The sequence below is a fragment of the Hippoglossus stenolepis genome, chromosome 9 (genome assembly GCF_022539355.2).
Source record: "Hippoglossus stenolepis isolate QCI-W04-F060 chromosome 9, HSTE1.2, whole genome shotgun sequence".
In the NCBI taxonomy this organism is placed as follows: domain Eukaryota; kingdom Metazoa; phylum Chordata; class Actinopteri; order Pleuronectiformes; family Pleuronectidae; genus Hippoglossus; species Hippoglossus stenolepis.
The window spans coordinates 4,807,538-4,831,733 of record NC_061491.1 but is presented as its reverse complement, the minus strand read 5'-3'; the positions used below and the strand labels follow the sequence as shown (position 1 = coordinate 4,831,733).

Genomic DNA, 24,196 nt, shown 5'->3' with positions numbered 1-24,196 from the left:
CAGCCAGCTAAATCACATTCAGCCTAAGTCTAATAATATGATATGAATGTAAATGGGAGTTAATACGAGGCCTGCGTTCATATTTCTGTGCTAAACCAACAGATCCTGGGTCTGATGGTCGTCCGAAAGATGCTGGACATGGTTTTCTCCCAGCACGACTTGGCCTGGATTGATGACCTCCTGCCCGAGAAAGAGAAGAAGAAAAATAAAGAGGATAAGAAGAAAGAGAAGGAGAGGGAGAAGGTGAAGGAGAAGGAGAAGGAAAAGGAGAAGAAGAAGCCCAAACAAGACGACAGTGATGAGGAGGTGAGAAACTCGAGCTTCTGCTGCCCCCTGTAGGAATAAAGTATTGAGGCAGGATTTTCTAATGTGTGTCTGTTGTTTGTGTTGCTTCCACACAGGATAAATACCATGCCTACCCCAACCACTCCCCCAGCTCTGAGTCTGACTTGGATCGCAGGTATTGTGTCCTCAAACTGCACATCCCCTACAAAGATCTGGTCTATCCTGATGTTGCACAGTCTCAGTGGGGAGCGTACTGCCAGCCTGCTGCTACACACAGTGCTTTTTAAAACACACACACACACTCACACACACAAGCCCTGTATAATACAGACATAGATAGACACCTATTGGGGTCGTACATGAATGAGAACATTTAGCCATACACAGTAAATGTGCACATATGTAAGGATTCCTCATGGAAAACACCAGGAGTGGAGAGCAATGATTATAACTGGAGGAACATAGACTCAGTTCCTACAGGTGAACGCTTGGGAGGAGGTGTGGCAACAGGTACAGATGTGAGCATGATAATGAAAGCTCATGTACACCGCCTCCATTTCAAGGATGCTTTAGATACATGCTGCAGTGTGAAGAATGTTCCAGTGTAGCAGAGCCTGGAGTTGACTTCCTAAAATAACTTGCACACATCACTTTATTTACCCAGGTTTTCAGATGTCTGCCTCTGAGATTAATGCTTCCTCCCCAATACAGTGGAGATGATAGATGTTGTCAGTGCTCTCGGTGACAAGATACATTTAAAAAGAAGTGGCAGCAGCTCTTTCCTGACACAGCAATCCTCTGCAGTTCCTCTGCATTAACCACAGAAAGCACCAGATGTTCTCACTGGGAGTGTTTCTTCTATAGACTGGAGTTCCAGTGAGGTCTGTGGAACCAATACATTGATTCTGGAAAAACACTGTGAGCACCTCACGCTAAAATCTGTTTGCCTACATTGTATCATTGGCAGAATAAATCTATTGGACAGATCTCTCAGAAGATAGAAAACAAATAAAACAAAAGCTTACTGCATTGTTTGATACATGCAGGCTACATGTATATTGTTTTGAAGTGTAATGTGGGTGAACTACACCTTTACAAAAAACGTGAACCTGTTATGTCAGATTGAGATACTGGAGGTAAAATACCAGGGTACAATGGCATGAAAAGGACACAAAAAGACCCTTATTTTGTTGTGGTGTTGAATTGCATTGTGTTATGCTGTTTGTAATATTTACTCCCAGAAAAAAAAAACATTATTTGCTCCATTATGTTGTGAACTATATTGAATTAATCTAAATTATGTTGGTTTTATTACATGAGTTAGCAAAAATTGTCCCCCTATTATCTCGTTTTTATTCCATCCATCATTCATTTTCAGATTTCCATAATGAATCTAAACAATAGCTGTGATCACTTATAGGTGGACACAAATAGAGGCAAAATACATGTAAAATTGCCCCCGGTGTCCATTTCCTTCCTTTCCATGCACTTTAAGGCAATGCAGATCACTGTAATGATCAACTGTATAATCCTGCCGCTACTCTTCCTGTGTGCTAAATGTCCATATACGTGCACTGCCTTTTGTACACACGACTCAGCAAACTGTAATTCTTCATTGATGTGCGTTGTTTGTGGGAAGGCAGTGACTGTGAGGTGAGGGGTGGTGAATTGAGATGCATGCCCCACAGCTCTGTCGATTAACATATGTGAAACAGATGAACAGAAATAATGTGTGCTATATTAAACCTGCTGTATATCCAGAGCTTATTTGTTGCTAAGTTTATTTTAGGCTGGCGGCTCGTTTTTCAACGGTGCGATCATCCACATGCAACAAGCATCATTGTTTTGGTTGTTTCTTTTTCCTTCATGTGCTGAATCTCTTTAGTAAATCAACCTCACCCGCATGTGAAATGACCCCGGCTTCCTGCTCTCTGACCCACCCTCACCTGTATCCACAGCAATTTCCCTGGAAGTATTTTGCGTTCAAGTGCAGCCTTTCCTCATTTTGTCAAACATTGATCCATGATTGGCTTAAACTTTGTACCCCTTGTGGGAGGTTTGCTGTTTCCAAATTGCCCATGATGTCTGCATTGCTTTAAAAGAGGCATGGTTCGGAATAGACAATTTAACTGACTAATATGAACTTATTTTGCAAGATGTGGTCACCTGTGGATAGGAAATCCTAGAAATGTCTGCAGTTAGAAAAAGATGTATAACTGCCTAGGTCACCAAAACTTCCAAACTCTTTTCTGTTTGTTTTTATACAGTTTCCACGTTAAGTTCACTGGTCATTTGCTAAACCATTAATGTGATATGACAAGTACTGACTCAACGGTGTAAAACGTATTTTGCTGACTAATTTACCACAAATATACTTTAGAGACTAAATTCAAAGTATTATTAGCCAAAGACAAAAACTGTCTGTTAAATTTAGTGGTTTAGTTGTACTAGGAAATATGAATATTTAGAGAATCATTATTTGATCAAATGAACTATGATATAAGGTTTGTTGGCAGCATTGTCCTTTTGTCAGTAGTAATAATGCATGTTGTTGATTATATACAGCTGATATGGCATCATAGTCTCTTCCTTTATATCTTTGAAAAACTATAATAAAATTATATAATTTGTAAGGTAGAAATAGCTGTGATGGAAATCTGGAAATACAAGAGGCTGGAAACACCATAGTTATCTATGTGTATTTAATAGGGGCTTTCTGCAGAAAGGATCAACACAGAGAGTCACAAGGATCTCAGAGTGAAGATGCAGGACACTCAAATGCAAGGATCATATATAGGAGGACTCAGGCTATCTCTCAGAACCAGTTCAGACTGGTTCTGTAGACGCAGGTTGAGAGAGGAATCTAAACACAGACAACTGATTTACATATGTTTCTTTTGGAGATAAGCAGACATACATTCAGTTCTTTGGAGAGTAAATAAGTGATAAAAAGGGTCTGACAGTTTTCAGGTCAACACAGTTCAGACCATAAAACAGTTCAGGTCATAAAGTATTTGGACAGGTTGTATATGTATGTAGATACAGGTCATAAAACTTACTTTTCAACTACAACATAGGTTTCAACCATACTTAGTTAATTTTTCCAGTACATAGCCTACCCGAGCCACTACTAAAAAAGGTTAGAAACAACTTGCTGGAAAAGGATCACGACAAACTGTTTCCCATGTTCATGATACAACACCATGAGTCTTATCCTCAAAGTGTCCCCAGTCCCAGTCTTCACCATAAGGCACTAAGGCCACAGAAAACCTCTACAGCAGCTCAGTCTGCTCATTAGTTCATCTTCTCCTGCACATCACTGACATGAGCTGCTGTAGTCTTCTGCCGGAGTCATGATCCTTCATGGCTGAGTTCCTCCGTCCTCCCCCGTAGCCCCTCTGTGTATTTGGCTGTGGGTGCGTATGGTAACTGGAGCTTGCCCTTCCTCAGCATCACCCTCCACCTGAAGATCTCCTGCCCATCGTCTCCGGCCATGCCCATGGGGAGAGGGATGTCCTGTCCCGTGCCCCAGGTGAAGATTGAGATGGAGTCAGACTACGACTCGGACAGCGACCACCATCGACCCCGGGACATGAGCAGTGAGACCACATTATAGAGCTGAGACACGATGTCTTGTTGACAGACCAGTGAACGACTTTACAAGGGCAGACGACTGAATGCAGCCGGTGCTGACCCTCAGACAGCATCAGGTGGTGCAGACTGACAGCCGTGTGCATACTGACACCTGGACAGACTGAAATGATGGGACCGATGCAGTCAATGCAGTTGGCCAAGTTAAAGGATTTAATTCATCTGCATTTAAACTGGTGCATTTGTGACAGATTTAGCTCTAAACACTATAAAGAAAACTGAATTTATTTATTTACTTTTGTGATGTAAATGGTATCTGTATAGGATAATTTACTATATTTGATGTGAAAATATGTATCTTTAATATTACTAGCTATATATTAATACTGTATTATTGTAATTATTTTAAATCCAAGCTAGTCTTTACATTAGTAACATTACAAAACCTATTGTACAGTAATTGTATTTGTACAGAGTTTGGGTTAGAGGCAGGGAATATGACACAACAATTTCAATAACAGAAGTATTGAACATGAAGTTACCAAGTCAACTATTGAAAGCCATGCCTGTTATTGTATGTTAGCCTTGTTTCTGTGTGTGTTTGAATTTGCTGTATATCTGCCTCTGATCCCAGAGAACCACTTCTCCTCGTCCCTGTTTCCCTTCATTTCACTCTCCACATTGGCACATGGAACAAAAAGAAACAACCAAAAAGCCCTGATGTTCTCATGTTGCCGTAAAGAATCATTATACTATGTGAGATGTAGCATACGTGTTCATGTTTGTGGTTTTACTCTCCAAGACTCTGTATGAAAACAGCATTATCTTCCAGCACAATACTCAACATAAGAAATGCACAAAGGATGGATATTCATGGAATAGATATAATTCATGCAATTAAAATGCTATTATTCCAAATTCTGTGTGCTGTCTTAAGTTCAATGTGGCGATTTGTATCCATTTAGTAGCAAGTGAGAGCATGAGAAATGTGAGACTTGAAAATGTCCAAAGGGGAAAACAGCTCAGCAGAAATGTCCAGAGAGCCGATAAGACTGCATTTCACAAAAACTGTCGAGTTGGGTAATAGGAAAACACAGGATTATAGCCAGCCATTCAAAAGTAAGACGCATTATGCAGACTCATTTTTCTCTAGTGCTCCTAGTGGTCAGAAATGCAACGAGGGGGCCTTTAATTAATCCAAAGTGCAACTCTAACCTCAGGTTACTTTACATAAAAAGGACCCAAATTTGTTTGACAGAAAGTGGTTCAAACTATTTTAGATTTGGAAAAAGAGAGTAGTATCGGATCAGTACTCAGTGTGAGTAAAGACCCCTGAGTTAAGAAATAAGGAAGGGAAAAATCTGATCAGTGAACTTTTAATCATAAATTACAAATTATCTTAATAATCTTTGGCCCATAAAATCAGACCGTACATTAAAATACAAGGGATTTTTCTTCAAATATATTATTGGACTAATATTTGAGACAGTAAAGTTATAAATATACATTCGACAAAATGGGACATTAGATTGAAGCCGTTAGCCCTGAATTATATTACATTACTATTTTTTATAGTACAATTAATAAATATGAATTATTCCAATTTGGAATAAGGTCATCATCTGTCTTTAGCATTAATGGCTTCCTACAGTCACCCAGTGGAGTCTTTGTTAACTCGACAACAAACAAACACAGCATATTAGTCAATGTGATGTTACTGTGTCACCAGACTGGCTGAACCTGTGGGAGGAGGCAGCAGGGATACTGTCTGCTGCATTGTCTTTTTTTTTACCAAATGGGCCACACAGAGCCTACGAACAGCGTCTTTAATAAAGGCGTCGCGAGGAGCTGGATACGTTATGTCAGCACACAGGAAACGTTCAGCAGGGGGTCTGAGTGTTTGGTGAGCCCGTCAGCGAAGCCCTCTCCTTCCACCAGGGTGGGCTTCCGGTTGCACATGGGACACAGCTTGTTGCGTTCCTGCGACGCTCTCATCCAGAGGATGAGGTTCCAGCGCTGGCCGGAGGAGATGGGCAGGGCACCGTGCATATGTTGGCCACGGTGGAGGAGGCCCTCGGTCACCCTGTGTTCAACTTCTGAACACTCCGTCTCACTTAAAGAAACCTGCAGGGGGCAGCAAATCCATGAGAGTATTTATACACCATGTAAAGCTTGAGGACTTTGATTAACAGGATTTATTATCTCTAATATTGTCTTATGTCCATAATTTTTCACCTCAAAATAGCATCACTTGGAATGGCAATTTTTTATCAATAATAAAAGCATATATAAACAAGACTAGATTGACAGAGGCGTGATTTCATATATTATAAATGTACATTTTGCAAGATTGAGCCAGAATCAGATGTCCACAAATTTTGTATTGGTCCTCCTTATGTAAATTTTCCTCATTTAGGAATTTATTTTCAGTAATACTAAGAATTCCGTTACACTTGTAAGTTTAAAATGAATAATCACTTGCTCTCTGCTGAGTCCCCGTTGCCATTGTAACTGTCATTTTCTCTTACTATTTATGTGACTATGTGCTAATGTATGTTATTTATTATTTACTCTATATAAACCCATGTATCTAACTGCTGACAATGCCTTTATGTTTGTTAATATGCTTGGTAGTGGCAGAAGTGGTGATTGTAGGTGTGGTACTTAAAGCTTTATAGTACAGCACTATATATACATATATATAGTATAAAAAAACATTGATATATTCACCTGTCTCATGTCGCCAAAATAAAGGTTTCCCTCAGTGAAGTCCTTCCCCAGGGAAACGTTGAGGGTGACCTCTGCGTTGTCATAGTGGTAGCTCAGGTCTAGGTCCTCATTCATGTCATATTTGACCACAAAGGCCTTGTGGCTGTCCAGACAGCGCCCCCCGCAGTCTGGGTACAGCAGGGAGGTGAGTGAATGTAGGTACTGCTCACGGAGAGGCGTGAAGAAGTTCTCGTCAAAGCCCAGTTCATTCAGGAGGATCTGGAGAGAGAAAATTAGAAGAATCTCATGTCTAAAATAACCTCTAAATGAGGATGGGTGATTTGATGATATACATTTTATTAAGAGAGAAAATATTAAAACATCTTAACCAGGACCTCAATAAAAATTGCTTTATATTATGGTATTTTCTCTGATTTGCACGGCGCTGTTTGCACATTACAGAAAGCAGCACTAATAAACATGGAGAAGACTGACAAAATGTGAGCAAGAACAACAGTAGAAGGACTCGAACCAGCCAAGACATACTGAGGTCCTTGTATATAAAAGAGGTGCCACGTCTGTTGGGCTAATATGGTTTGGGTATAAAAGGTCTGACACTGACCCGAAAACGGTACTTATGCCACAAACTGGTCCCCACAATAAGTTCAAACACCACAAACTTGTTACCACCTAGAGTCATGTCAAGCACAGAGTGTGCAGTTAAGAGTCACAAAAATATAGTCCTTAGGTTGAAAGACTTACCCCTCACTCAGACGCTGCTGGAGGCTTTTGCCCGCGGCACAATATATGGCAAAGGATTGTCAAGATGGAAGCACATAACATTTTCTGTAGTAACTTATGTCTGCAAGACATGGCCTCACATTCAAGAAAAAGTAGGAGTAAGGGGTAATAATATAGCTGCTTTCAGAAATGCACTGAGCTCCATATAAGGGGCTGCATGAGAGAACACAAACGTCCAATGAGAGGCTCCAGACTTTTCTCTGGCCAAGCTCTGGAGAGCTCATGTGAGAACACACCAGGAGATCTCCTGCAAGATTCATTGTCAGCGAGTGGGTGTTGATGACGTATCTAACACGACTAAAGACTAAAAGAGCAGTGATTAGCTGGAGTTTAAGGTCTTCTCCAGCCAGTAGGAATTCATGTATTACCCCATAGTGGTTCATGGTGTTGGGTCGTCCTTTAGGTGCTGAAGACTGCTCAAAGTGCTCCAGCTCCTCCACCAGCTCCTCACAGAAGCTTTTCTCAAACACAGGGAAACGATACACCCTCGGAGCTAAAACAGAAAAACTGGAATAAATCACTGATGATCAAAGTAGCATTTTCATACAGAAATACATCATTGCTAAATCTGTGACAGGTAGCCTCAAGTATTTCTCAAATATGACACATACACTTTGATGATTCATTTCCTGTCTGGCCATCGCTGGGGAAAATTAAACATGTTGATTTCTGAACCCTTTCAGAAAAATGACACGTTAAACTTTTATCTGACTCATGACTTGTGAGGCAGGTCATGAAATATCATTAGGCATTGTCAGCTGACGATATATTTTCATGGGAACAAATATGGATTCCAACCGACTGAGGATCTGAAAAAGGAGGTGACTGTTATGTACAAAGCACATTTAGACATATAAGTCCTGTTCAGACCTGGCATTAGAGATCTGCTCGAAATGAATCTGTTCACACGTCTCCTGTGACCACCTGTGATCGTATCTCACTTCCCTGCTCTATATGCAAATAAACCAAACAATGTCGTTTTTACCTGTTTGCAGATGTGTCTGATGACAATGTTTGTTTGTTTGTTTGTTTGTTTGTTTGTGTGTTTGTGTGTGTGTGTGTTGGCCAGAGCGAGAAAACAAGAGAGGGAGAGCGAGAGAGGAGCCAGGTTAGGGTGTTGAAGAAAGATTTTACCAATTTCAGAAAAGTATCAGCTATTATTTGGGGATCAGTGGGGATTTTATGGCCACAAAAAAATCTATGTATGGACACACATATACGCCTGAGTTAATGTGAAACTCTAGGTGGTCCTTCAAATGTGGCCCAAGGCACATTTGCATTCACACAAGAATATGAATTGTAGTGATGGGATCACTCAGGACGGAGGTTAATACCAGGTCTGATTGGGGTCAGTGAGGAAATGAAAAGCACTCTCCGACTCACCTGCCTCTTCGTCCAACACGCCTAAGAGACCTTGTTCACTGGCGCCGCTGCTTCGACAGTACTCGACAATCTGCTTGAACCTTCGAGTGAGGTAAGACTCCTGTGGAGAGGCGGAGCGCAGATGTGTCACAGCGAGGCGCTAATGACCCAATACAAATGCACCTATGAGCAGAGAGTGATGCAGTAAGTACCCGCAGCTGGTAGACATGAGGATGGAGCGGCTGGTAAATGTCTTTTATGACAGCAGCTCTCTCGGCAGACACCACACTGAGACGCCTTCGCCGGTCGACTTCCTGTGAAATCTGAGCAGACACACACTTCAGCTACAGTCTAATGCAGACGTATCATTTTAATTGGAGAAGATACAGACTAGAAGATAATTACAACTTAATTATCTTGTTATATCAGGATGTCTCTTTTTGTGAAGGTCAAACAGGAAGAGGAAACCCACTCAACATTCAGCTGAAGACAACAGTGGGATCACAGTGAGATTATATTATGTTGAAATTAAAATAAAATTATATTGTAAAATTAAATTGTTATCTCTAGTAAGAGTTATACCAATACTGATCAACTTTTGTGTAATTTAAGTAATTTTATTGTTGTTGATATTTGACATATTAAACAATGTTTGGGCCAATACTGATTCATACAAACATAAACATATTAAAATAACAAATAATACTTTTTTGTTTGTGTGCCCAGGCTTCAGGTCCCACAGTCATGTTAAAGTGGGACATTTCATAGATTAAAAATCAACTTCACAGTGCTCTCAAAAACTAAAAACCTTTTCACAGGGAAGAGAAACTTTAGAGACCTCAGACAGAGACAAATGTGAGGGACCCCTGCCCCAGAAGTCTAATGGGTGTTACATGTTCAACGTTAAATTACATGAACAAATAAAAAAAATTGAAAAATAGTTAGCAACAATTCATTTTTTTATTTAATTTTCTATCTGTCAACAAATCCATTATCATTGTCTGTATGATCTAATATGATCTCAGTAACTCAACTCCATATCGTCTCAAATGTATGAGTGGATGATTGAGGTTTAAAAACCTATTCACAGACCAAACAAATGTAGGTTATGTCATTATTATTATTAATAATAATATTAATAATAATAATACAACTTTAAAATCAATCCTAAATTTAACTGATAGCCGATGAAGGAATGAATGGGGTAAAATGCTGTCATACATCACTTGTGCTTAACAGAGACTTTTCCAGGAGACTTTTACTAACCCACCATAACTAGTACTTATCTAACACTAACTAACTGTGGTGAGTTTAACAGGAACCATAACATTAACACCGGAAATGATGTTTTGCATCAAAATCAACACAGTGCACACACACACGCGCGCGCACACGCACGCACACACACACACAGCGCCTACCTCTTTGACCACATCCGCAAACTGTTGGTCTGTGACGCAGCCAAGTCTCCTGAGCAGCTGTGGACAATATTTCATATAAAATCAAACACGTAAACATAAAGCTCCCGTGTCTCCACGTGTTCCCTGTGAATTGTAAACGTCACCAACACTCACAGTCTGATAGTCCAGAGTGAACTGCTGCTCTGACACGAAGCGAACATGGAGTCTGAAGTCCTGCAGGAAGATGTGATCGGAGGTGAAGCAGCTGCACATGTAAAAGTCACACTGGCTGTCCGCCTCGTTTTTCATTTCTGCCCGATTCACCAGACTCAAACACACAGGAACACATGACAGTAATATGTCGACTTCTTCTTCCGTCAACAACAAACCCAGCACTGCCTGTTCAAGCTCTCCAAAATAAAAGCGTCAACCCAAAATTGATCACATATGACAATCCCTCCAAAGTATCGTCAAACCTAAAACCTAAAATCTAATTGTCATTCACAGAACTAATGCAGCAAACTACACACTCGGTGAGGTCATTGTGCTCACTCATCTTTATTCTATTTATTCAATTTTTAAATTTTTAGTTATGACATAAAAAACAAAACTATTGTTTGCTCTGTTTCATGTCAGACTAATCTATCATACTTCTAAAAACCCACTTACGCAGTTTTTTTGACATTCACCAATGTTGTCTTATTTGGGATTTGTTCTTAGGTAAGAACAGAATCTGTACACTCAAGGGCAGTAATATGCACACTTGACTTGTTTATCAAGAAAGCAATGGACAATAAAAAAAAAAATAAACATCCAGTTTTTCCTGCATATTTTTACATTTGAAATGTTGTATTCATTTCTTTAAGTGTCTCAGAGATTTTAGCTACATGGACATGTTGAAGAGGAGTAAACTTATTCACAAAAATAGTCACCCATCACTTGGTTTTACACACTTGGGTTTACATATTTTCTTGGGAACTTTGTAAAGAAAAAAAATAGGTAAATAGAGTTGAATGAGACGCAATACTGAGAATTTATTGCCCTGCAGTTTCAGGAAGGTCATGTTATAACCTTTTATTTTGAAGATGCTCGAGGAAATTGCCAACATCCTTTTGGTAACGGTCAGTTGTTTACTGCTCCCTAGTGGTCATAGCGTCTAATTACAACAGTCTAGTTCTAATAAGACGGGCTGGCAGGAGGAACCACACTTTACCACCGAGGGGCGCTAAAGCAAAACCAAACACACCGGTTTAATTCAGAAGCAGAAGAAGAAGAAGGCGATCAACACACGCGCTGCTTCTGCTTCATCCTGATGTGACTTTGTTGTGGATGATCTGAGTTCGTTAGCAGCAGCTAGCACAGCATCTCAGTATGCGGCTTAGCAGTAGCCTCGTCTGTGTCCAGTGACGTGTGTGTCTCCGTGCTTTGTACCGACGTGAGACGCGTGAGCCGCAATGTTAAACGTGGAGTCGCTGCAAGTTGCTGAGGAGGAGGTGGTGGAGTCCAGCTCCAACAAACTCGGGGACATTTACACTTTCGTGGCCAAAGGCTACTTTCCTCAGACGATGACTCCCATACGAAGGAAGAACCTCAAAAGATACGCACAGAAGTTTATCATTGACGGTAAGGGGTTGTTGCTGTGGCGCTCGTCTTTTCACATCGACGAGCCTCCATTCAAAAAAACCTTCAAAATAAAACCTCCCAGATAGTTCGGAAGTGTGGATCATCCAGGACATAACACAAGATCTGTTGTGAATCTATAGGAGAGTTGGGTTAATTCGGCTGACTCACTCAGTGTCCACCTGAAACCAGCTTCTATATCGGGCACATTTCAACTTGCAAAACCGACTCTCGATGCTTGCTCAGTTTTTCTGCTATGGAGAATAATGTTCAAACTACCTTTTTAAAAGTCCACATTTTCCGCAGATCAGTGGTTTAGTGTGGATAATGTGTATTTGCTGAATTGTTGAACGGACCTCAGCTGTTCTTGGCAAGTTCACTTTTATGTTTAATTCAGATTAACAAGACATCTTTGAATACAAACAGTTTTGAAAGAAGTATGGTGTAATGTTCTCTCTGTACACCAGACGTGTTGCATATCTGTGTTTGGCAGTAAAGACCCCTGCAAAGGCTTGTCAATCAATGTCAAGAGTCTAACTCATCCTCCCTTCATGTCTTCGTCCAAGAGGGCAAGCTCTACTATGTGGGACCCAAGAAAGAAGAGAAGAGGGAGGTGGTGATTGAGGCAGAGAGGAAGAGGCAGATTTTCCTCGACTGCCACTTCAATGACATCGGCCATCACCTTGGCCAGAAGAAGACCGTCCACAGGATCCAGAGCAAGTACTACTGGCTGGGAATCATTAAGGATGTGGTGGACTGGGTACTTAAATCTTTATGTGACTCACTAAGCGCCATCCTGATAAGAATCACCTCTACAGTAACGGTCTTCTGCCTGTTTCAGATTAAAGTGTGTGACACCTGTCAGCACACAGAGAGGAATAAAAACCTGTCACGGACTGTTCGGCCGATCAAAGTGGACGCACCGTGGGAAATTGTTGGGATTGACATCTTAGGTTTTTACCTCAATGAAATGGTCACATAACATTTTCCTTCTCTTTTAATTTCTCTCCACCTCTTGATGCCTGTTTTCTCTTCCCTCATCAGGACCTTTCCCTGAGACCCAGCAAGGCAACACTAACATTATAGTCCTCATCGATTACCTCAGTAAATGGCCAGAAGCATTTCCAGTAAAAAAGACGGATGTGTTCTCTGTTGCAAGATGCATCTCTAACTGTATATACAGGTAAAAACAGCCAACAAGATCTCTAACAGTCACTGAGGTCGAAACAGGGGTTTGATATAAATAATCTGATCAAATCTGATGAAACTGATTTATTAAGATTTAAAACTGCCCCTATGTCTTATTTTGTGCTGTAAATCTACATCACAACAAAGGCCATTACTTCTAGTCCAAGCCTCAAAATGAAAATATATTGTATCCTGAAACATATATTTGTTTGTTTTGTGTTATGCTAATGCACTTGGCCTATTCTCCTTTTTCCCGTTTTATATTTATAAAAATTAGGAAAAAAGAAAAAGAGAAGACGCACTCAAAAAAGAAAGAAAAATCAAAAGTAATTCCGATTGCTTATACATACTACTATGTACTACTTCACTCTTTATCTAGATAACAGGCTACTTTATAAGTTTCATACGTAAACAGCCAACTCAATCTTCGCACATCACCCATATTACATATATATTAAACAAACTCAATATCTATTAATCTCTGACAAAACTGAGCATTATGCAGTTCACAATAACCACAATTACTGTTCTCTTTTCAATCAGGTTTGGGGCCCCTAAAACTATAGCGTGCACGCAGAACAATGACTTCTGTGATGAGGTGAGATGTGAGTCACAGACTTATTTTAATATATACAGCAGAATGACCTGATAACAGGTTGTAGCAGTGCTGTTGGTCAGTTTCTGCCAGTGCACATATAGTACAGATGTTTGTTATTTTTCCCGACAGGTGACTAAGCTGCTGTGCGACAGATGGAGCATCGTGCAGAAGGTTTCTCCTTTGGATCAACCTCAGCTCAACCCGCTCCATGACTGCACCAGCGTGTTACTGAAGGAAGCCGTTGTGCAGATGGTAACAGAGAAGCAGGGCGAGTGGGACGACTTCCTCGACCCTGTGCTGTTTTTGTTCAGGACGTCCACCAACCCCACGACCAAGTTCACCCCGTACTCGCTCATGTTCAACAGGAAAGCTAATTTACCTAATGAGGTGAGACTAGGAAAGATCCCGTTCTAACTGTGTGTTTTGGTGTCTGGTTATTAAATGTCATTTCCTTTCCTCTAGACGACACTAAGCCTGGTGAATTATGACGATCTAGAGCAGGATATGTATTCCTCAAAGGAAAAGGCCTCTACATATATGACAATAATGCAGGAGCAGCAGAACTCCGTCAAGCAGCTGGTAAGTGACGTGTGCGTGCGCGTGCGCGTGTGTGCGTGTGTGTGTGTGTGTGAGTGTGTGTGAGAGAGAGAGAAAACTCAACAACATTACCAGAATTTCAACATACTTGGAGGGGATACTACTTCTCCGGAAGATTAATTTTGGAGCTGATCGGTGGAAGGTTTAAAAAAACACATTTTATCTGCAGATAAGATAGAACTGTATTTGTCCTACTATGGTGAAATTTACCATGTTATAGCAGGAACAAATTAAATTGTGAAATACACAGTAAAGGTAGTAAATAAGTAAAAAAAAAAAATACAATACTAACACAAGGAACTATAAAAAAATTGAAATATGTACAATGTGAACAAAATATATACAGTGTAACAGTAAATGTTGGGGCGAGAGAGACATTCTACACTTGTTTTGATCAGAAAATTCTTTTGTGTTTCACCCCCAGGTTGTATCCAATATGAACGTAGCCTACAAACAAGAGAAGAAGAAGAAGGCTAAGCGCAGAGCACCCAGCATGCCCTCAATGACTTTTAAGATCGCAGATCCTCTGTTTGGTGCAGGAGACTCTCCCTCACCAAAAAAACTGAAAGAGAGTTTATATTTGTCTTTCCCTGTGGAGACGGTGCTGGCCACTGAGCAAAGCAGCTCGGAGGACATTAAGGCCGAGTTGGCGTATCACCTGACTGAGTCTGATGTCCACTGAGATGCATGGTTTGAAAAGAATAGAGAGGAGACGCATTGTCAGAGCACAGATACAAGTCATGAGCTGCCTGAAGACGTGGGTAATCCAGAGGAGAGTGATGATTAGTGCGACCATTGCTCAGTCACTTGAGCTGCTTTCAGACATGCACTGGACTCTGCAGTACCTCTGTATTTTCTCCGGAGGGGGTGCATGTGTGAACACAAATGTGAGAGGCTCCGCAGTTTCTGCGGACTTCTCCACCTGGCCTCGTAGTATAAAGTCTGTAGGAAGTCAGGAGAATCCGATTTGAGAACACAACCGGGGATCCCCCACTGGATTCACCACGAGCGAGTGGGGATTTGTTGACGCTTCTAACTATCTAAATCTCTCCCGGTGAACAAGCGGTGTCATACACGGATAAGACACCAGCGAAGATGTCAAGAGAGTTTGTGGGGATAAGAGCCGACGTCGGTGTCTGTGTGTTGTAAAGAAAATCACGTGATCTACACAGCAGAGTTAATGTCACTTCCTGCCTCTGCCTGCTGCCATCGGCTGCTCCACCTCTCGCCTGAGTAATGCGTAGAGTTTGATGCCGTTGTGAATGCGGCTGTGCAGAGAACCTCCCACTGTGTTGTACCCAATGCTCCGGACTTTACCCGCAGGTCATTTCTGGTTGATGTTTCACATGTAGATGAACTCTGCACATGGAAAATTAATCCACTGGCCAAAGAAATGGCAGCAATCATTGATCCCAAACCAAATGTTTTTCCCATGAAAGTAATGTTAATTTATTTGTTTTTACTTTGTTGTACAGTTTATTTTTACGCTGCAATACTTTACAATAAAGGTATTGTTTTAGTGAAGCCTTGTTGTATGGTTATTACATGATAGGAAAAGAGAAATTGCTTGCTGATCATTTGTTAGTCTTATTCCTGTTTAGATCCTGGCTGCAAAAGTTCCAGAAAAAAAACACTAAACACACAAAAACCACAAGATCTAACGAATTATTTGCCTAATTTGAAATTATTATCTTATTCAGAAAGAGGCATTTGCAATAATGGGGTTCCAAATTCTCAAAGTAAAAAAAAAAAGGCCGTAAATTCACATTAAATTTGCATGTATTTGGTTTGTTGGCACTGGTATTATGTTTGAGATGAAAATAGCTTCCTGCTGCTGCTGGAGACAAAGCTGATGAGTCGTGAAAGTTCAACTTTGAAACCAAAACAACGGGCTGAAAGACCCCACCACAGAACAGAGGGGATGTATAGAGGTGTGAGTTCATTCTCTGTGGGCAAAAGAGCACTTTAAAATATCACATTTCAATATGATAAAATATTTTTTTGCCTCTGCTTTCACAAAGGTTAGTGAATAGACGTGTATGTCTGCTTTAGACATTCTACACATATAAATAAATGTATTCATCTCTATTACTCCTGTAGGAACTTTACTTTTATTTTATGGTGACAAATTAGCGGAGGAGTCATGAACATCTAGAGCTTTTTACTGTTCTTTAATCAGTTTAGCTTTGTGCTGTTTAAGTGGAACTGGAGAGAAAAACATTTAAAAATGTTGACCTGCTTGAGTTTAAATATTGCCGGTGGGAGGGGCCACACAGTGTTTACTTCCGGGAGAATTACTGTACGTCAGGATGGGTCGAAAGCAGAAAGAGATATCACTCCACAATATTTCCCGTGCATAAACCCACTAAATGCATTTGACAGGTCGGGAATGTGAAAGTTGGGGTTTAGTGTATTTTCTCTAATATGATTCATTAATACCAAGTACGCCGCTTTTTATTTACATATTAACGCTGGGTCTTAACTATCTAAAGATAACGAGGGCAAGTAATTCCGAGCAGCATTACAGGTCGTGTCATCACGTATATATCCAATTTATTTATTAGATTGTTATTTATTTTACGTGCTGCCTGGTTGATTCACTTCACAACGCTAAACTGTCGTAGCAGGATCTTTGTGTAGAATATCAGACTACAGGAACTACCTAGTGTGAATCCTCTGTGTCCTAGACGATCTATGATACCGGTGTCCACTTGATTTGTGTTTTTTTTGTGTGGATGTTGTTGGTCCAGTGTGTGTGTCTATGTGTGTGTGTTTGTGTAGTTCTCTATCTCCACTGTTGTGTTTTATTACCTCTGTTATAATGCAAATGACGTAAGGTTTCCGCGGTTACCTGTCTGAATATTATGGGATTCAATAGCATGGACGCATTTGTAACGTGAGGTAACACACCGCCCGCTAACAGCTTACTGACATAGCTAGCTAACAATGTACATGTAGATTGTCACGGACTTACTGGTCAGTTGTTTATAGTGTTGTTAAAGTTTAAATGAAGACAGTTACTACCTCATATTTACTTTACTACCTAGGTTTAGTGCTTGAGCTACGAGACCGGACATAAGTTCCTTCAAAGTAAAAGTAAGTGTAAAGAAATAATACAAATATTCCTGTTTGTTGGGATAAATGGTGCTGAATTGTGTGGCATGTTTCTGAATGTAAGGTCTCATTTATAGGTTGTGATGAAACTCCGTGAATTTTAGTCTCCGTTGACCACTGTTTTGAAAACCCCAGTCCTTTTATATTATCTGTAATAGTTTAACACTGGTTGTACTTGTCTTAACTCCCTGTCACTCTGCCAGAAACATCAGCATGGGCATCAAAGTAGGTGTGAGCTGCACTGTGTTATTCATCCTACTGGATGTTGTCATCACCACTGTCCTGTACACACATGGATCACACTTTGTCAGATTCATGGAGGATGTGCGGAACTTTAACATCCTCAAGTCAGCGTTCGACCTCTGGGGGACTGTCCTGCTCCGAGTGTGCCTCCTCCTGGGAGCCTCCATAGGTGTGTCATGGAACAAGGTGGACGGCCCGCCGAGGGTCGCTTCGCTCACCACCCTCATCCTCTTCATCTGCCTGATCGTCATCAGCTTTGCTCTGACCAAGCTGCTGATACTGACCGAGCTGGGCCCTATGACACAGCAGCCCTGGGTCCTGAGCCTCATATGCTGGACTTGTGCATCTTCTGTGGTTGTCATGCTGCTTTGGAGGCTGCTGAGCTCAGAATCCAGCTCAGTGAGTCGTCACCACAGCAGCAGGAGCAGAGGAGGAGTAGCAGGCTCCGAGGACACAGATAGCCTGGTGGGGACTGATGGTGAGGAGGAGCAGGAGGTGGGGTGTGAGAGGAAGAAGCAAAAGGAGGAGGGAACCCAGGAGAGGGAGAAGACCAGCTCTGGGGCTACACTGGGACGTTTGATAGCCATCTCCAGGAAGGATGGCGGGCTCCTGTGTGCAGCTATCCTCTTCCTTTTCATTTCTGCTGTGTGTGAGTGTCCATGACATAGCAATATAAACCCATGAAGTCACAGTGTTTACTCCTGCCTTTTCAAAAAGATTGCAAAGCCTGCAGGTTATACTCATCACATATTACTCAATGTGTTTGGCTTTTGCTAAATACATTCAGTCCATAGCACATTTTTGACGATGCTCTGCATTTAGTTATGCAGTTATTTCCCATATTTTGTCCATGTGATATCAACACCTCGCTCCTAGCCTCAGAACAGTGACCTGAAACATAAAACGTGAACTGTAAACCAAAAACTCAGTGAAGACCCTCTGGGCTGCAGCTAATGATTTTGATGATGTTTTATTATTGACCTTTGCTGTTACATTTCTTAAGCAATCATTAGGTCTGTGAAATTATTAGAAAATGATGTCCATCAAAATATATCACAGCCTTTAAACAATCCCTTGTTTTCTTCAGCTTCACCCTTCACCTCATTTCATTCAATTTCCGAAGTAAATTTTTAAACAAATATATTCTTGTTGTACACAAATTGTCACTTACACATAAGAATAACTCATTGTGTATGAATGTTAAGTTGCACTGAGACTTAGAAATGTGTGGACAGCTCTAACATTATATCACGGTCTCTACCTTTAACTGCAGGTGAAGCATTCATACCGTTCTACTATGGGAGGGCCATCGGCAGCATTGTGGAGAGCAAGAGCATGGCGCACTTTGCTAAACCGGTCATCACACTGGTAGCACTGGCCTTAGTCAGGTGTGTATAAACAGGTTCGCCTTCTGATTGTCAAATGTTTGTACTTTGATCCTGTGCACATTTTCAAAATAGAACAATTGGCATAAGAGATACATAATACTTATTGTACACAAGTGACACAGTAATTTGATTGCATAAAATTGTTGCAAACTACAATTCTAATGTTAACTTGATTCTTATGATAATAATATATTTTTTGGCATTATTGGACTGTATTGGTGCGCCAGCGTCCTCCCACTGTCCAAAGACATACAGCTTAGCATAAACTAAGAATAATAACTCTAAATGGACACTCTTAATTGATCCTAGGTCTGAAAATGAATATTTATTTGTCTCTATATATCAGCCCTGCAATACGCTGATGACCTGTTCAGGGTGTATCCTACCTCTCACCCAATGTAAACTACGATCCCCATGGGACATGGAGTTTGCTGATTTATTGACAAGCGTTTCTCTCTCCTCAGTTCATTTGCAATGGGAGTGCGTGGTGGGGTCTTCACGCTGACATTTGCTCGAATAAACCTTCGGCTCAGAAGCCGTCTCTTCAGAACGCTGATGAGGCAGGAAATAGCGTTTTTTGATGAAAACCACACAGGTAAATGTTAAAACACTATCAACAGAGCCATATTTGGTCCCTTCCTTTATTTGAGGCCCCTCTTTTACCATGACATGCATGACATACTCTTTCTATATCACCCTGTAGGTGACATCATCTCACGGCTGTCAGCTGACACCACCCAAGTGAGTGACCTCATCTCCCAGAATGTCAACATCTTCTTGAGGAGCGCCATCAAGGGCACCGGCTCCTTCATCTTCATGTTCGGGATCTCCTGGAAGCTCACCCTGGTGACCATCATGGGATTCCCTTTCATTGGCCTGGTCTCTAAACTCCATGGAGAATACTACAAGGCAAAGTAGTTTTTGTTCTGTCAATGATGATGGCTTAATTTGGAGATTAATCTGAAGTAGTATTATATAAGTTATTATTTTCTTTTGTTTTACAGAAATTGACTAAAGAAGTGCAAACCACTCTTGCAGAGGCCAACAGAGTGGCAGAAGAAACAATTTCAGGCATGAGGACAGTGCGAAGCTTTGCCAACGAGTGTGGGGAGGCCGATTCCTACGACGCCAAGCTCTTAGCCATGTTCCAGCTCAACAAGAAGCAGGCCTTGGCCTATGCTTGTTATATGTGGTCCAGTAGTGTAGGTACCAGCAGCTGCCTCTTCAGATGAGGATGTAAAGCTCTACATCTCTTCAGTCTTTTTATTGATAACTGTACTTTTGTGTGTTTTTCAGATTTCAGAGTTTGCTTTAGAGGTCGCTGTCCTCTACTATGGCGGCCACCTTGTGATTTCTGGTCAGATGAGTAGTGGGGACTTGATATCTCTTTTCATATACATGCTCGAGCTGGGAGAATGTCTAGAGGTATGTCAGGTGTCTTTATTTATTTATTTATGTGTAGTGTAAGTGTACAAAAGCAACACCAGTAACCAATGCCTTGTGTGATCTGTCTTACAGAGCATCGCGTCAGTGTACACAGGCCTCATGCAGGGCGTGGGAGCTGCAGAGAAGGTTTTTGAGTATCTGGACAGGGAACCCAAACACCCAGCTGATGGCACAGAGGCTCCTCACACATGCACGGGTCTGGTTGAATTTAAAGACATCACGTTTGCCTACCCAACCCGCCCTGAGGTTGATATTCTCAAGGTTTGTTCTGAGGAATCTTGCTCCCAAATTATGTGAATACACCCAGTATGACTAATATTCACAGCAGTCTGTTTGGATTTAGGAAGCACAGTTTAGGGTCAGTTTCCCCAAAAACATTTAAAGTAAGTATTTTATATCATTTATTATCTGTGTCTAAAGGCAGGCAGAATTATGATTTCACATTTTTTGTGGTATTTGAATATAATTATGTTCATATTTACAGATCAAATTCTGTGCAAATATGATATATCAGTAATAAGAGAATAAAGAAAGTTAAAATGATGAATGATATTTCTGATATTTCCTGTTGTAGGGAGTGTCATTCACCCTGCGGCCAGGGGAGGTCACAGCCCTCGTGGGACCCTCGGGCAGTGGAAAGAGTTCCTGTGTGAGTCTGCTGGAAAACTTCTACCTTCCTCAACAAGGCCAAGTGCTACTGGATGGAAAACCTGTTCACACGTTTCAGCACGACTACCTACACTCCAAGGTCTGTACACATCTGTGTAATAGATTCAAGCTCAGCGGAATTATGAAAGTGGCATCCTCAAATCAAATTTAGCCTGTGTTAAAAAGATTTCAAAAGGAAATATTCATAAACATGAAAATAAGCAACTATATAATAGAATATAACTATAAACATATTAAGTATAAAATAAAGTTTTTCAATACAATAAAAGTAAACACATGTTGAGATAGCAAGGATGCATACAAAAGCAGTAAAGTGACTAATATAGATAAGTATGGTGTATAATAAATTATATGAATATTGCACCATGTATTTAAGTGGTATGGTAAATATGATAGTTATTGCACAGTGTTTTAAGAGGACATGATGAATATGATAAATATATATGTATATGTAATAAATATTTCACATAATGCATGTGATATTGTTGCACAGTGGAGTCAGACTGAGTGTAGAGGGATACAACAGGTTGTTATAAAGAATATGACTTGTGTTATTCTATAATTTTCTTGTGTTATTGTCAAGAAATGTCAGCAAAACTCGCAAAGCAACAACACATTATTTCATCTGCCAATATTTTGCAGCTTTACATTTCTCTCTGTGGTCTTTAGGCCCAAGTCCAATTGTTCCTGATTAAATGTCTTTAAAAACAGGTGATAAATTACTAAAAAAAGGTTCTGTAATTTCCTAAAGCTTTAGTTTGAGTAACCCTTACTCTAAACTGACTAAATAGTGCATGTGTCAGGTGCTGATTAATACACCCTTGTTGATACAGTGAGTATTATCAGCAGCAGAGTTGTTGTATATGGGATTCAGTAGAAATAAATAGAAAGAGTGTGTTTGTGTTCATGCTAGTAGAGTGACTCACTTGTGTGCTCATTTCTTCCCGGAGCTCCATGGCACAGAGGAATAAGATGTATAAGGCGTTTGCCACACCTTTGTCACCTGTTACCAAGATCAGGCCAGTTTTGGTTTTGGCCATTCACATGTAAATCCGTCCACTCGACATTGTGTTTCTGCAGGTAGCTCTTGTGGGCCAAGAGCCTGTGCTTTTTGCCAGGACGGTCGAGGAAAATATCACCTACGGCCTGACTGACATCCCCATGCAGTATGTGGTGCAGGCTGCCACCAAGGCTAACGCTCAGGACTTTATCAGCAACCTCCCCAAAGGCTACGAGACAAGTAATGATCAGATCTCTTTATGTTTAGGTCTGCCACCGATGTGTTTTAGTTGTAATGGATAAGGTGGTCCATCAGTCAGTGATTAGCATCACAGAAACTATTATTTTTCTTCTTTTTAACATACCTTCATGACTTACTCAAGTCTAATACTATTCACTTTCAGTTTAGCATATTATTGTAATGTAATAGCTTCATACTGGCTTCACTGCACTTGTCTGCTGCCAGATATCTCATGGTTATGTTCAGGTTCAGTGGGATCTAGTCCCAAGTTACATCTCATGAGATGGAATCATTACTTTGTTTTGAAAATATTTTTTTTTGTAAATTAAGCTGGTGCCAATATCAGTATAATCAATCACATCCCATCTCACTTATTCTGGTGTATGTTTGAGTACAAATCTGTCTGGGACGATTGTTATATGTATTTCTAATAATTTTAGTCCCCTGTCCACTGTCCACCATCCATTCAGAGTCATAAAAGCCACCAGCTGGCTATTTTCTCACTCATTTCTTTCTTAGGTGTTGGAGAGAAGGGCACCCAGTTGTCAGGGGGGCAGAAACAAAGGGTGGCCATCGCAAGAGCTCTCATCCGAAACCCACGTGTTCTTATCCTGGATGAGGCAACCAGTGCTCTGGATGCAGAAAGTGAGCACATTGTAAGTAAACAGCTACATTTACTCAAAACAAAATGTCATCTGGCGTTCAGGAGATGGACAAAAGAAATGCGGCACCTGTTAGATGTAATGTTATCCTGTATTATAGCACCTGTAATCAATACTACATTAGTGAATGATTTACTGTGTCAGAGAGGTGTTGATTTCTGCTGCAGGTTCAGCAGGCTCTGAACAATGTCATGAAGGAGCACACGGTGCTGGTGATCGCACATCGGCTCAGCACAGTGGAGAAGGCAGACAACATCATAGTGATTGACAGGGGCCACGTGGCTGAACAGGGCCCTCACAGTCAGCTGATGGCCAGCGGGGGGCTCTACTGCAAGCTGGTGCAGAGGCAGGTCCTTGGAATACAGACGGGGGCGGACATCCTAAACCTGCCTGAAAACCTCAGCTGGAAGCCTGATGGAGCACATCAGCGGAGGAGACAAAGCAGCAGCAGCAGCGCCAGCGAGTCTGAGTGCAAAGTCCGCTACTGAGAATGAACTGCAGTGTGAGGAGAGGAGATTGGACTGCAGCTTACACCATATATGAACTGTAACAGACTTTTTGTGAGGACATTCTGTAGCTTTAACACTATAGATACAATTATATTTGATCAAATGATAATGTCCCAATCAGTTCAAGTGAAGATGCACTTATCAACGTACTGAGTGGCTTTATTAAAGGACTGGTGTGTAGGATTCAAGGGAAATGGAATATGATATCCATAATTATGTTTTCATTAGTGTACAATCACCTTAAAGGGGTAGTTCACCGAAAATTGAAAATTCACTCATTATCTTCTCACCACTATGCTGCTGGAGGGTTGGGTGAAGTGTTTGAGTCCAGAAAACACTTTTAGAGTTTCAGGGGTAAACAGCGTTGCAGCCAAATCCAATACAATTGAAGTCAATTTTTTGGTGTCATCCAAGTATCCGTAAGCCCTGACATTCAAATTTGATTAGAAACGGCGTCATTTACACCGTGTTTTTATCCTCAGCCCTGAGGATGCACACACTGCACACGCTCTCGCCTCTATGCTCTCGCCCAAGGGGCACTTGACGACATCAGTGAGAACTCTGGATAGCTGCAGTTACTGCAGCAGCAACTGCAGCTATCACGAGAACTTGTGCGTATTGCGAGACGAGATCAGCGAGTTTTCATTTTTGGGTGAACTATCCCTATAACATTGTTACTGTATAAAACTTGAATCAATGGTCTATGATTGTTACTGATGAAGATAAATCATTGAACCAAAAATCTATTAAAGTCACTTTAATATAATAAATAAT

The 24,196-nt window shown here is 40.9% G+C and overlaps 4 protein-coding genes across 6 annotated transcripts in view; 3 read left to right on the top strand and 1 right to left on the bottom strand.

The window, feature by feature from the left end:
- slc4a5a (solute carrier family 4 member 5a) overlaps positions 1-4,794 on the top strand; it is a 33,863-nt gene extending 29,069 nt beyond the window's left edge. For both annotated transcript variants that reach the window (XM_035166506.2, XM_035166504.2), the window contains 3 exons: positions 103-306; positions 402-460; positions 3,736-4,794. In XM_035166506.2, the coding sequence (XP_035022397.1) occupies positions 103-306; positions 402-460; positions 3,736-3,901 (429 nt within the window). In that variant the 3' untranslated portion in view covers positions 3,902-4,794. The remainder of the gene's footprint in view (positions 1-102; positions 307-401; positions 461-3,735) is intronic.
- Positions 4,795-5,236: 442 nt separating this feature from the next.
- On the bottom strand, positions 5,237-10,550 carry ogfod2 (2-oxoglutarate and iron-dependent oxygenase domain containing 2). Its single transcript, XM_035166507.2, has 7 exons — positions 10,323-10,550; positions 10,170-10,226; positions 8,961-9,071; positions 8,770-8,869; positions 7,755-7,879; positions 6,607-6,864; positions 5,237-6,000 (listed from the first exon to the last, which is right to left on the bottom strand). The coding sequence occupies exons 1-7, from the start codon at positions 10,455-10,457 to the stop codon at positions 5,734-5,736; spliced, it is 1,053 nt and encodes a 350-aa protein (XP_035022398.2). The 5' UTR covers positions 10,458-10,550; the 3' UTR covers positions 5,237-5,733.
- Positions 10,551-11,377: 827 nt separating this feature from the next.
- Positions 11,378-15,675, top strand: zgc:113436 (uncharacterized protein LOC503528 homolog). Its single transcript, XM_035164878.2, has 8 exons — positions 11,378-11,771; positions 12,335-12,528; positions 12,610-12,721; positions 12,813-12,951; positions 13,500-13,554; positions 13,684-13,941; positions 14,017-14,133; positions 14,576-15,675. The coding sequence occupies exons 1-8, from the start codon at positions 11,603-11,605 to the stop codon at positions 14,831-14,833; spliced, it is 1,302 nt and encodes a 433-aa protein (XP_035020769.1). The 5' UTR covers positions 11,378-11,602; the 3' UTR covers positions 14,834-15,675.
- A 1,175-nt stretch (positions 15,676-16,850) lies between these two features.
- abcb9 (ATP-binding cassette, sub-family B (MDR/TAP), member 9) lies at positions 16,851-23,812 on the top strand. Of its 2 annotated transcripts, XM_035166823.2 has the most exons (13): positions 16,851-17,052; positions 17,199-17,247; positions 17,469-18,157; positions 18,782-18,896; positions 19,361-19,491; positions 19,600-19,805; positions 19,901-20,098; positions 20,193-20,321; positions 20,415-20,603; positions 20,917-21,090; positions 22,092-22,251; positions 22,771-22,907; positions 23,081-23,812. In XM_035166823.2, the coding sequence occupies exons 3-13, from the start codon at positions 17,479-17,481 to the stop codon at positions 23,399-23,401; spliced, it is 2,439 nt and encodes an 812-aa protein (XP_035022714.2). In that variant the 5' UTR covers positions 16,851-17,052; positions 17,199-17,247; positions 17,469-17,478; the 3' UTR covers positions 23,402-23,812. The 2 variants fall into 2 exon arrangements, with proteins under 2 accessions (XP_035022714.2, XP_035022716.2); XM_035166825.2 differs by lacking the exon at positions 17,199-17,247.
- Positions 23,813-24,196: the final 384 nt, after the last annotated feature.